Source organism: Pleurodeles waltl, chromosome 1_2 (assembly GCF_031143425.1).
Source record: "Pleurodeles waltl isolate 20211129_DDA chromosome 1_2, aPleWal1.hap1.20221129, whole genome shotgun sequence".
Classification (NCBI taxonomy): Eukaryota; Metazoa; Chordata; class Amphibia; order Caudata; family Salamandridae; genus Pleurodeles; species Pleurodeles waltl.
In genome coordinates, this window is record NC_090437.1 from 1,108,892,797 (window position 1) to 1,108,906,301 (window position 13,505).

Below are 13,505 nucleotides of genomic sequence, written 5' to 3' on the forward strand. Positions count from 1 at the left end.
CCAGGGGGTGAGGTAGTGGAAGACTGAAACCCCTAACCTGCACAGATAGGCTGCTACCATCGCCTTGGTGAACACACGAGGGGTGCTGGTCAGGCCAAAGAGGAGCACGGTAAATTGAAAATGCTTGTGACCTACCATGAACGGCAAGTAACATCTGTGGGGTAGGACAGTAGGCCAGAAACATGGAACTATGAGTGCTGCAAATCCAACGCTACCATCCTGTCTCCTGGTCCAGGGCAGATAAGACCTGAGCCAGAGAGAGAGCATTTTGAACTTCTCCTTCTTGAAGAACAGATTGAGGGATCAGAGGTCTAGGATAGGGAGGAGGCCCTTGTCCTTTTTGGGGATCTGAAAGTAGTGCAAACTTACTTTTGGCACAGGGACCCTCTCTATGGCTCCCTTCGCCAAGAGGGGTGTAACCTTCTTGCAGAGAACTGACAGGTGATCCTCCGTCATCCGATCGTAGGATGGTGGCATGGATGGAGAGGTAGACTTGATGGGGAGAGAGGAGCCCCTTTGGACTATTTGCAAAACCCATCTGTCTGATGTGAAGGATTCCCAGCGGGGCAGGTGATGGCGAATCCTGCCTCCGACTGGTCACTGATGAGGAAGCATCAGACTAGGAAGGTTTGGAGGCTGCAGCAGGAGGGGTGGTGGACTGGGCTGACCGCTAGCTCCCTGATCAACGCAGACATTGGACCCCACACCCTAGTCACGCACACAAGGGCAGACCCACTTTCTTTTTTTTGTCATTTCTTTATTACATTAAGTGCATATGTTCTTATTCACTATTAGTGCAATACAGGATGAATTACAATTTGCTGGAATATTACCCTCACTGGCAGCAGATTTATGTAAAAATGATTTTAAATGTATGATGTGTGCGGGTGAGAGTGTGCTTATGTGAGAATGAGTGTGTGTGTAAATATGTGTGTATGCGTAAAGCATCCGTGTGTGAGTGAAGGTAAAGGTTAAATGGCGTGTGATGTCACCTCCGCTACCCCTGGCATTTTGGCGAATTCATGTTCATGTGCGCAACCATATCCCATAAAGTATGGGAGTAACGCCCAAAAGGCATGGAGTGTTCACGGACCGCAATGCCAGAGTGTGAGAAGAAAACATTTTCTTCCTAAACTGAGCCAGTGTTTTGGATTCCCTATCCGGCGGTATGGAAGTGAATGCGACTGAGGATGAAGAGGCCTGGATGATCAAGCTCTCAGGTGTGGGCTGTTGGGTCAAGAATTTTGGGTCATCTGGCGCAGGCCTTTAGCAGTGGGCGATTGTCTTGTTTGCAGGAGCCCCTGTGCTAGGTTTGGACCAAGTCTCATAGCAGGACATCCGTGAGGGCCTCAATGAATGGCCACATGGTTTCTGATGAATAAGCCCCAGGCTGTAGCACCTCAGTCAGGAGGTTAGTCCTGACAGCTAGAGAAGGCAACTCGAGACCCAGGAACTCTGCTGCCTCCTCACCACCACAGAGAAGGATGCCCCCTCCTCCGTAGCCACGGTAGGGGAAGAAAGCATGACAGCATCAGGGGAGGTTTCAAGAACACTAGCTTCACCTGAGTCCTGAGCCCCGTCCATGGGGTCTTCAAGCAGGTATTCTAGAGGGTCCAGCAACCCCTCCATACACTCAATGAATCTGTACCCATAAGAATAAGGGTCAGAATCCAAACTGGGGAGCAAGGTCCCACTCAAAGTTGGAATCAGCATTGAGTGAAGCTGGTTCAGCTCTGTGTTGGAGTCAGCAATATGTATGGGGTTGATGCCGACCGCGGGCCCGGCTGGCATCGGAGGGTCGACATCTGCACCATTGTCGGGGAAGGCCGGAGTGGCACGACCAACGCCAGTGTGGATCCAGAAATGGATTACTGGGTGCCCTCCGGAGCTGAGGCTGAAGTCACCAGTGCGGAACCCGAGGTGGTCCCTGCAGACCCCGAAGGCGCTCCAGTAGGGTCAGCCTGCCTTAAATGGGGCACATGGCCTCATTTAACTCACAGAGTTGGGCAAGGGTGGCTCTGGCTCCCGGAAACTCAGGGAGGCCCGGAGCACGCCCAGATGTAGGCTACAAGGACGGAGGCCTAGAGCGACGACATTCCTTGTCCCGCGTCATGTCATCCAACCAAGTTGAAGAACATTTGGGCTTCTTATGCTTACCTGAGCATCCCGAGATTTTGAATGGGACAACAGTGTGGCCTCTGCAAGCGGTTTTGGAACCTTCCTCTTGACCGAGACCAGAAGCAAAGTGGAGCCAAGCGACCGCTTCCTCAAAGCCTTTGGGTTCATGGCTCAGGAGTCAGAGCACGACTTCGGGGTGTGGTCGCACTCCAAGCACCAAAGGCATGAGGTGCGGATCTGTTATTGATATCACCCAATGACCGGAGTTGCAGAGCTTGAAGCCGGTCTTACTCGACGCACCAGGAGATAAAAAAAAATCTGCGACAAAAGTGAAACGAGTCAATCAGAAAGTCTTCTTTGGAGCTGCGCGTAGGCTGCCGCTGAAAGAAAAAAATTGACGTCAGTGTGCCGAGGTGGCACCTATATACGACCAGAGACGTAATATCTGTCTAACACAGCGCCAACGATGGACGAGGAGTCGACCCATGCTACCTGACGGCATGCAGGAGTACTGCTCGAGAAAAATCTCCAGATCCAGACAGATGCCTGGGGGAAAATCTAAGGCATGTAATCTGCAATTAGAAGTCTCTACCAGATGAAAAAGTTGTTAGTTCTTAGGTTGCTTTTGAAAACGTATTTTGTTGATGTGGCAGGGAGAGAAACTGGATTATAAACTAGAAAAGAGAGTAATTTATGAGCTCTCACACGGGTATGGATCCCAGCACCCAAGTAGTGAAAACCAAGCTTTAGTGATGAAACTTGGATTAACTGCCAGTAGGTGTTGGTCAAAGGGACAGGCTTCTCTCAGAGAATGTGTGTGTAAAGTATTTGCCAACACCAAAATAACAACCAAGACATACAATTTAACATGTAAAACTCTTCAACCAAGTTAGTAACAAGAAATATATTTAAATGATTAACAATGGTACCAAAGTAGCAAACATTGGTAAAAATGGATCAGGCAGTATGAGGTTTTTAAAGAAAAATGCATTAAGTATCCACAGAAAACAACGAGGAAGGCATAATCAAGATTAGTTTACGTGTTGTTTTTCTGGAGGTAAAAATCCTTCACCAGGCCAAGCGATGAGGTCATGGCCACATAAAGAGTGTGAGTTTAAATCAGATGTGTTAAATTTGTGGTGCACCAGGAACCAGGAATATTGACACCAGAAGCTCCAGGCTGGGCGACTGACAACTGTGAAATTGAAAAGTCCTCTCGCTGTGGGTTTAATTTCTATCTCCAGGCTTTGTGAAGTTTTTGGAGCTCAAAATCTTTCAGCGGGGCAAGACTAGAATCCGAGGCTGAGCATGTCTTTACAAGGCCAGTTACCACAGCATGAAAATTTGGTGAAGATCTGTTTTCCACTGCAAAACACTAAGAGTTGGAAAACTCAGGTAATCTTTCTCATGTGAAACACCTTTCTCTGAAGTCTTGACATCTTATCGTGGCCCTCCTGAGCAATTTGCATGAGTGCTTCTTAGAGGCGTAAAAAGCTCACAAACATCCAGGCACTTCTCTGGGAAATTCAAGCAAGAGATCCAAGGGGAAGACAAGACTTCTCTACGATTGCTTATTTGGGCTCAAAGCCATTCTCCTGTCCCACTGGGCTTTCTAATTCCTTTTTCCAATGAGCTCTCTTTTCTAGGATTTCTCTGTGGACTACAGGAAATCAGCTTCTCTGACTCAAGAACTGCCTTTCAAGTCTTTATACAAGTAACCATGATCCAGTGCCTCATCCCTATCAAAGACAGACAAGCGAGCAGACTCCCTCTCCTTCCTCTGGGCCTCTCCAAATCCAGTATCGTTCTGCTTACAGGTGAGGAGCGCCATCATACTGCATGCTATAAAAGCCCCTCAGTATATCATTGCTAAAACCCCACACTGCGCCCTTCTCAACTTTTTAACAGTTACTTTGCTTTAGGGCTAAAAGAAAAAGTGAACACCTAGAAGAGCTTGGGTACGCTTATGCAGAGTGACCAGATTTTGATCAGCACATTACAATAAACCTAGAAGCAGAAATGCAATTTTTCACTGTCCATGGGGGACAGAGCAACTTAAATGACAGTGTTCATCAACAGAGAAAACAGACAATGAGGCTCTAAGGGGAATTCAATGCAACATTTGCACAAGTGTCCTCCATGTTAATTAAATGGCTTTCTGATGAGGTGTCTGACCCTGTTCAAGGAAAAACACCTCATCAGAGTATTGGGCCTCTGCAACTGGGGTTGAAGTAGTTTGCCTCTAATGTGCCTGGGTACGTCCTACTAAGGCACTGCAAACTACATGACTCTCAGTGAAAACTATGGTGAGCAGTCACAGGCACCTCCGGGAGGTTGTGTGGGGGCGCTTAAGCTCAATCAACACTTCCAATAAGTGAACGTCCAGTGTTTCTCTCTTCAAGAACATAATAGTATACTGAAAGCCATTTAGTATCTCTGGGTACTGCCAGGGCTAATGCTACCTCTTTCTCCACCTTCTCACTGTTCTCCACCATCCAGGATGCCTACCAAATTGCAATAATGGACAACATTATGTGAAGGCAGCCAGTATGCCTGGGCTAGTCACCAGCCACAGATGCCCTAAATAAAATGTCTATTGTTATGTTAAAGGTTGCCGTCGTTAGGCATGGGATAGCCTCAATTAGGCCAGCGGATGCCTAAAATCTGCCAGAATCACCATTCTAAAAGGAATTGCCAACAATGCACTATGAATGGCATGATACCACGCATCTATACCAGATGGCTTGGATAGTCCCATATGTCAAACATTGGTCTTGAGGAGGGACTTTGTATGCTTCTGAGGGTCACAACACAAGCATACAAAGACACACAAACATGTGGCAACCTGAATGAGATCACACATGCATAGTCATACACAAGTGTGCACATCAATCTCCTAAATCAATTGAGGCACTTACCAGCATCCCCCCAAACCAGTTCACATACATCCACTCTGGTTTCCACAACCCTGCTCTCATGCATTTGGTAGTTTCCTTTTCTGACCCTAAGATTCACCCACCACACACACAGATCAGGGGCATGCAATATGACCAGCTAACAAAGAGTCAAATTGAATACAAATATACAGTGGGGATAGATATAAAACAAAGTACCACAGTGAAAACAAATTAATCACTTGAAAATTATTTCTTCATTCACAATTAAATCTATTAAATTACGGTTAGTGTCTCCACGTCCCACTCTCAGAACTGTGTGCCAAACTAACAAAAAACAATTATACAGCCATAAAACAAGAGCACTATTAACAAATGATAAAATACAAAACAACACAATATTGAAAAAAAACATATCAAATAGTTCCTTTTTTGCACTGTTGTGCTTTAGCCTATAAGCTGCTTAACCATTCACTGGCGAGCAGTATTTCATTGAGGTAATGTAAATAATGCATCGTTCATCAGCAAAACCTCTATCGCTGATGTAAACATCCGATACAGTCCAATTTTTTATCATCCAGTTAAACAAAAAAAATCAAATATACATTCCTCCACAGATGTAGTCGACGCGTTTTGGCCTTTATAAATCTGGCCTCCTCAGGACATCAGGAACAGTGCCTATATATACAATATACACAAATTATTGCTGCACTAACAGTAGTTAACTTATAACACAGACCACCAGGAGTGAACAACTCCCCTGTTCACCCTTAAGTCCCCAGTGTACATAAAATTAAAATGGATAGTGATGACTGATCTTAAAAGAGACTCCACAGGATATAACAGCTAATAAAAACACCAGATGTTCAGGTCACGTCTAAAAATTTACTATTAGACAGTGTTGTAAAATTCTAAAGAGAAAGCAAGAAGAAAACACCTCCAAAAAGTGATTTATTTCAACTCTAAAAACGGTGTTTCAATTAAATTGGTGCCCATGCACCCTGCTGGAAAAACTAAGCTTGTCAAGATCTATTTTATATTTCTTAAAACCCCGCTCTGATTCAGGGAAAATACATCTTTCACAGGCGAAAACGATCTATAGTCAAAAAACATATTTACGATTTTTCATTATCCAGCTGAGAAAACACTCACAGGCAAGCCCGGAGTTGTTTCTATACACTTACATGATGCAAATCCATAGGGAAATGCTCACGCGCGTGTCGGGCATTCAGTATAACTATAATGCGAGCGCGATGATACTTCACATTTAAATACAAAGACGCTGTCTACAAAGCAGCGTCTAAACAATCTGGCAGCAGACAAGAGCCCTAAAAGTAAAAGGACTTCCGACCCCTGATAGAAATGAAGCCACAAGGAATTAGCGTGGCGGACATCTTAAAATATACGATCCACATTCTATTAGCAACTGAACTCATGTTGGAATAAAGGAAAATTAAAGTATAATAACCAATTCAATCTGAATAAAAGAATAGGCAATCAACAAAATAAATCAAATCTTGTATTCTCATGAATAGAGAAGACATCAACAGTATAAAGGGAACTAGGGAACATAGGTATATCAGACCTTGATTAAAGACCACATTTCTGACAGGTCATTTAACCCCTTCCTAGCAGTTCCAAACTTTTCAATCAAACGTGCTTCCACTCTATCGAGAATAGAAGCTATCTCTCTTCCTGTTTTAGTTTTATCGGCCACATAAAGAGTAGACTAACTGATGTCTTCAGGTCTAAGATCTTTATCAATGTAATGGTCGACCAATGGAGCTCCATGCACTACACACCTAATTCTGGACATATGTTGTAGGATCCGTGTTTTAACTGCCTGTATAGTCTGACCTATATATGTAAAAGAGCATGGACATGTAATACAATAAATAACATTTCGTGTATTGCAGTTTGAAAATCGAAGTTGGTGATGTATTTTTCCATTCACTTCTATATACTTGCTCTTCTTCGTATATTTACATGCCAAACAATTGTTACATTGAAAGTGGCCAATAATTGGTGGTAGTTCTAACAGACCTCTCAAGTCCAGTCTTTTGTTTACATTTGTAGCAAAAGGAGCATGTATCAAAGCGTCATGGATATTGCGACCTCTTTTAAATGCAAACAGTTTTTTTTTTCTCCCTAGTGGATGAAGTAGTTTCCAATCTTGTTCAATAATCGCTCTGATTCGATTAGCTTTTGGATTATATGTAAGTACACAAGTCAAAGGACACTCCTCATTTTTTTGCTTTGGGGTTAATAGATGTTCTCTAGGAGTATACCATGCCCGCTTGCAGGCTCCTTTAACAATTTTCTTCGGATAACCTCTATCTATCAACCTTGATATCAGAGCCTCAGAGAAAAATCTTCTTTTTTAGAGCAATTCCTGCAAATGTTATGTTATTTTTATTTGTACCGCGCACAGCTGCCCCAGCAAAGGGGCGTCCCGGCGCTTTGAGAAGGTAAACACAACACAGCACTAAAAGCGGGCAAAAGAAGACAAAACACAACAGATAAGCTTAGACAAATAAAAAGGTCTTAATAGCCCGCCTAAACTGAAGGAGCTCATCAATGGCCCGGATTTGTGGAGGAAGAGAATTCCACCAACTCGCTGCCAGGACTCGAAAAGAGCGGCCCCCAATTCTGCTCAGCTTAAAGCGCGGAACCACTGCTAAGTTCTGGCCTAACGATCTAAGAGGTATCTAAGAGGTATCTAAGAGGATCTAATACGTAGGAATTGACCATAGGGCAAGTTCTCCTTAAGAGTACGAGGGTGATTGCTGGAAAAATGCAATAAAGTATTTCTGTCTGTAGGTTTTTTATACAAGCTAACAGAAATGCACCCATCATTTGACTGAATCCATAAATCCAAAAAATTAATGCGTCTGCAGTCAGAAGCCAACGTGAATTTTAAATCAGGTGTCAAGTGATTAATCCAACTGTGGAATGTGGAAAGTGGAAAGTAATTCCAAATTACCAAAGAGTGGCAGCAGGTTTGTGCATGTGCTCAAGCCATGCCATTTGTATGTCAAGAGGTGGCACTACTTGGCTACACACCCTCTGATTAGCTTGCTGGGCTGGGGTCCAAGTTTGTGAGTTACGTAGTGATACATGGCGAGCCACCAGTAGCTCAAGAGCTATTCAAGAATATACCTCTGATGAAGAGCCCATATTGTGAATATATTTACAGAGTACACAAAAATTACACATCCGGTAGTACTAGTGGATGGAGTGAATAAAATCTTTTATACAATGCTCTCAAAAAATTGCTTCTTCATTGAATTCATGTGTCCACAATAGTGACATAATCGATTATGTCACTGGTGATGTCATTTGTGATATCATCAATGGTCATCAATGATATAATATGAATTGTCAGTGAAGTCAATTTCCCCACCGACTATTAAGTCCTTATCACATTAACCATATTCCTTTTTGTAAATCTTATTATTATAGTTTTTACACTAAACAACAATACACAAGGTGTAAATCGAGACATCAAAGAATGTTGCAGACCTGTCCACGAGCTCACATAGCAATACATGCCATTTACATGCAACAGTGTCGATCTTCGATTAGCACAGACCTTCATTAATCACATTTTCAACAACTCTTGACTGATCGTAAGCTTCTCTAGATTGCAAACTTTTTAAGGGGCAATATTCTGCAATACTCACACTTGTCAGTAGTTGTTTAAGATGATCGTTAAGAGATGGGCCAACAACTGCACTCAACTGTACCAAGGCATTTAAACCACGTTCAAACACTTCAGCATCTGTGTGGATCTTTAAAAAAAATAAAAAGTATTCATTATCCATTTAAACCAATGGTCTTCAAACTTTAACACTGTGCACCACGCCCCCAAATTTTGTTTATTGACCCCTCCCCCGACACAATGGCATGCACATTTTCTCTCAATTTATTGTATTGTATGTTAAATAATACAAGGACATTAAAGAATTTTAAGGGGCGTAAAGGAATACCCGGTAAAAAGTACACAAAACTGATTTTCATTAGAGCTTTTCGATGGCTATCACTAAATATATGTTATGATAAAATTGAATTTGGACATGATTATATCTAAGTTAAGGGGCTACAGGAGCAGGAAATATTCAAGGGAAAAACACAGGACACCTTCCAGTCTAACACTCATACATCACCCGAATCTACAGACATCTAAACATGTAAAGAGCAGAAAAGTAGGAAACTACATTATCCAAATCTAAGAGAGCAACTGAACGGATTTGGAAGGATTTCCTATTTAAGGAAATATGAATTTGCTAGGTTTAGAGGATGTTCAGTACCTCAGACAAGCATTTGCACAAACCCATGTCTTGAATGTGAATCACTCCTAGCACCAATCATACTTTCAGAGTACTCCAGAAGGATGGGGGTACTGTACTTTCAGGGGGAGACCAGGTATTTCATTTTACAATTTTGCAGTCCGCACAGCCTAGAACGTTGGCCTCGAAAGACATTTTTAGTAATAAAGAATTTCCATCGGAAGCCAGACTTTGCCTGTACACTTCAGTTTAACAAACAGGTCTAATTCCTTGAACTGCTCAGTGTTCCATGCTTTAAAAAGATCGTTGCACTGACTGAAGAATGAAAAAGATCATCAGATGATGTTTACCTTACAAGCTGACTGGACTTTAAAGTCTACCCATCCCTACTTGAAACAAACATTTGTCATAATCTACAGAACTCTAATTATATTGAAAAGAGGGGAAAATAAACTTACTTGCTGCAGCGCCGGTTTTCAGGCTCCACTGAAGGGACAGGCTCCCAGCCTGCCCTGCGGCTAATCCTAATGCTGCTCTCATGCTGCTGGCAGGATGAAAGCAGTGTCAGGATTGGCCTGAGCATCCTGGCTTTGCGCTCCCAGGCAGACTGGAAGCCTGTGCCTGCTGTTGTCAACCCAGCACCACAGCTTGGGTTGGTGGGCTCTCAGTGAGCATGTGGGTTTGGCCGTCCTGAGACAGCCGGCCAAACACACATACGCACTGAGGGGCATACACACCACTCCCTCTCCCTGCCGGTCATCCCCACTGGCCCCGCCCCCTTGAAAAATAAAATGATAATAACCCTGGTTTATTATTGTTTAATTTTTCAAGTTTTGCAGCTGCGGAGGGCGTGGAGTGACGCTCCTCCACCATAGTGGAGGAGCCGCCGCGGATGTCTTCCCTCAAACTTTTTACCTGTTTGCCTCGCTCTTTTGCTGATTTCTTTTGTTGGCCTTAGGACTCTGAGCACTTTACCACTGCTGACCAGTGCTAAAATGCATGTGCTCTCTCCCCTAAACATTGTTTGATTGGTACATCCACAAATGGCATATTTAATTTACTTAGAAGTCCCTGGTAGAGAGCACTACATGTGCCCAGGGCCTGTAAATGAAATGGTACTAGTAGGACTGCAGCACTGCATGTGCCACCCACTAAAGTAGCCCTTAAACATGTCTCAGGCCTGCATGTCGACTTGACATTCAAAACCTCTAGCCAAGCCTTAACTCCCCTTTTATTACAATTAAGGCACCCCTAAGGTAGGCCCTAGGTAGCCCATAGGGCAGGGTACTATGTAATTAAAAGGCAGGACATATACTTTCACATTTTACATGTCCTAGTAGTGAAAAACTCCCAAATTCGTTTTTCACTACTGTAGGGCCTGTAGGTTAACTTTCAGGGTTCCTTATTACATTTAATACGCTGCAATTCCTAACTAAGAGGGTGTAGATATCATCATAAGTACCTATGGAATTGTAATAATAACTCCTCCTTAATGGTAAAGTCAGACTTGTCGTTAAAGTTTTGAAAATGCCGCTTTTAGAAAGTTAGCATTTTCCTGCTCTTAGCCCTGTATGCCTGCAGCCTGTCTTCGATATACGTCTGGGCTGGGTAACAGCTAGACTTTGAGCGTTCCCTCTAGACAGCCACACACAATGAGCGTAGGTGTGACTGATGGGCCATCAACTTCCTGGTGGCCCAGCCTGGGCAGGACGGGAGGGAGGTGCTGACACTTACACCTGAAAAGGCAGTGTCCACAAAGGGCTGCATAAACCCCTGTAGTGCAACTGGAGCCAGGGCATGAAAACATGACCTCTTTGCACTTCAAAGACCCTTCTTTGAAGTCAAACCCCACTTCAAAGGCCTAACTGGGTACAAGTACTGGACCTCTGACCCTACCACATCAGCACACTACTGGACCTGTGAAAAACTCAGCCAGGAAGCTGTGTGCTACAAGGACTGCCACTCTCGACTGCTGCTCTGGAAGAACTGTTTTTCTACTGTGCTGCCATGCTGCCCTCTGCCCTGCTGAGAAAGGACTAGACCCATCTTACTTGAACCCAGAAGGAATCCAACAGTTTGCTGGCTTGCCTCCTGTTTTTCTAAAGTCTCGGTGGCACATAAGACTTTCAAAACATCTACTACACCTCCTGGACCCATCTTCAACCAGCTCCTGACCCTCAAGAGGAGCCCCTCCAGTCCTGGGGCCTTGAAAGTGGTTTTGTGGCTCCTGAAATCAAGCTTTTGGGCTTTGCCGATCCCATGAAAAAACAGCGCACGCCTCTGCAAATTTGTCTCTTCACATAGCAGGCATTGCCACTTGCGACTGCAAGGCTCAAGTCTACCCATCTGCGATGCTCCTTTGACTCTTTGCACCCGCGTACCACTACCATGAACGCTCTCCTTGCTCCCAGTGATTTCCCCAGAACGGGAATGTTGGCTCAATTTTGAGAACTTAAAAGATCAGCCAGACTTGTCTGGACTGTACCTGACCTGCACTCCATGATGGTCGGCCTGAACTTTTGGATTTCGCCCAGTCTAGCGCGAGCAGATAGCTCCAGTTGGCACTTTATGCTTTTAAGCACTATCTTTCAGTTTAATCTTTACAAATTCATAAGTTGACTTCTACTTCTTGGATTTCTTATGTTTTGGTCTTATTGTACTCATAAAAGTAAGCTCAATTTTTCTATCCTTGTATGGAGTCGTTTAGTGGTGTTTTCATTGTGTTACTGTTTGAAGTGTTGCACAATTTTACACAATGCGCTTAAGTTAAGCCTAACTGTTCTGTGACATGCTACCAGATAGTGAATATGGGTTAATTTATGGTGTATAACTGATTTACCCTGTCTAAGAATGTGGATCCTGCTTGGACAAAGTGCATACCTCTGCCACCCAGATACCTAATTTCTAACAGGGTTTCTGACTGTAGAGATCAACTGCTATGAATCTGCTGTTTCACTATGCTAAGATTTTGAAAGTCTGTCCACCTTCCTTGTAAATTTGCTTACCTTCTTCGTAAAACTGCCTTTTTTTAAACACTGTAATTTTAATTTCCTCCTTTAATCCTCATCAGAAGAGGAAAAAAAGCAGAAAATGGCACTGAACTTTACAAGAAGAAATAATGTTCAACTTGCTTTAGGTACTATCTCAGTGTCTTCTTCACCTCGAGCATCCTGATCTCACCTGGCTGGAGAAGATGGATTGGGAAAGAATCAAGGTAATGAAACTGCACAATTCATATGAAAATCTGAAATGACCTCAGGCAGAAAACAGGGGAAAGTTGTAAAGGACCCCAATTATAATGAAACACAGTACACAGATTGTGGACGCACAGCGTGAACTTCACACACCCTTGAGGAGATGTGCTGCAGCTCTTTGTTCATGGGTATTAATGAACGGCTTGCTGGTTTTAGGATCACATTATTTTCTTTGTATTTATAAACACGTACAGACGTACTTATGAGGGGCGGTGAGAGCCCTGGTAATTTTGACAATACAAAGTTATTTCCGAAGATTTTGAGACGTGTCAAAACCAATTTTAAAACTTACAACAAAACCTACAAAAAACCTTTACATTTTTAAGTCAGGAAAAAGATGGCAGAGAAAGACTAATGGATTATGGATAACAATAAAATGTTATATTTCATAGAGGAAAACCATACTTAGCCATTAATAAATATGCTAGAGTAAGATAAAGTAATCTTTATGGTGATGTGTTCTTCTTAGTCCTAAAGGTGAGATGGGGCACTGCTTCAATAATTGTTCAGTAAAGAACTTTCCTCACCAGTAGAGTGGAGGAATGAAGATCAAGTGGGCAGTGGGCGATTTGGAACTGTTTTAGGCGTTGCAGTTAGGGAACATGAACAGCAGTTATCTCAAGACGTCAAGCTGTGAGGCCAATGGCATCTACATTCCCCATGTGTTCTGTTATCGGTTGTGGGTACTGATTTTTTGGGGGTAATAAATAATCATATGGACTGGTTGAAATAATAATCATGGTAATAATTCAGAGATATGATTTTCAGAACAAGTTCAGTTTTCTCTTGGGTACAAGTTTTAATGAAGTCTGAGCAGGAGGCAACTCGTTTTCTGCCTTGGGGGCAACAAAGTCAAGGAATGCTCTACCGGTACATCTGAACACGTCATTTTTAGAATAATCCTTAAGAAACAGCATTCCCCAGAAGCCAGAAGGATGCAGCATTTTGTA

General features: G+C 43.2%; 1 protein-coding gene across 2 annotated transcripts in view; it reads right to left on the reverse strand.

Annotated features, from left to right (window-relative positions):
- Positions 1–13,505, reverse strand: part of PACRGL (parkin coregulated like) — a 157,130-nt gene that overhangs the window by 16,107 nt on the left and 127,518 nt on the right. For both annotated transcript variants that reach the window (XM_069234732.1, XM_069234725.1), the window contains exon 6: positions 8,696–8,803. In XM_069234732.1, coding sequence (XP_069090833.1) covers positions 8,696–8,803 — 108 coding nt within the window. The remainder of the gene's footprint in view (positions 1–8,695; positions 8,804–13,505) is intronic.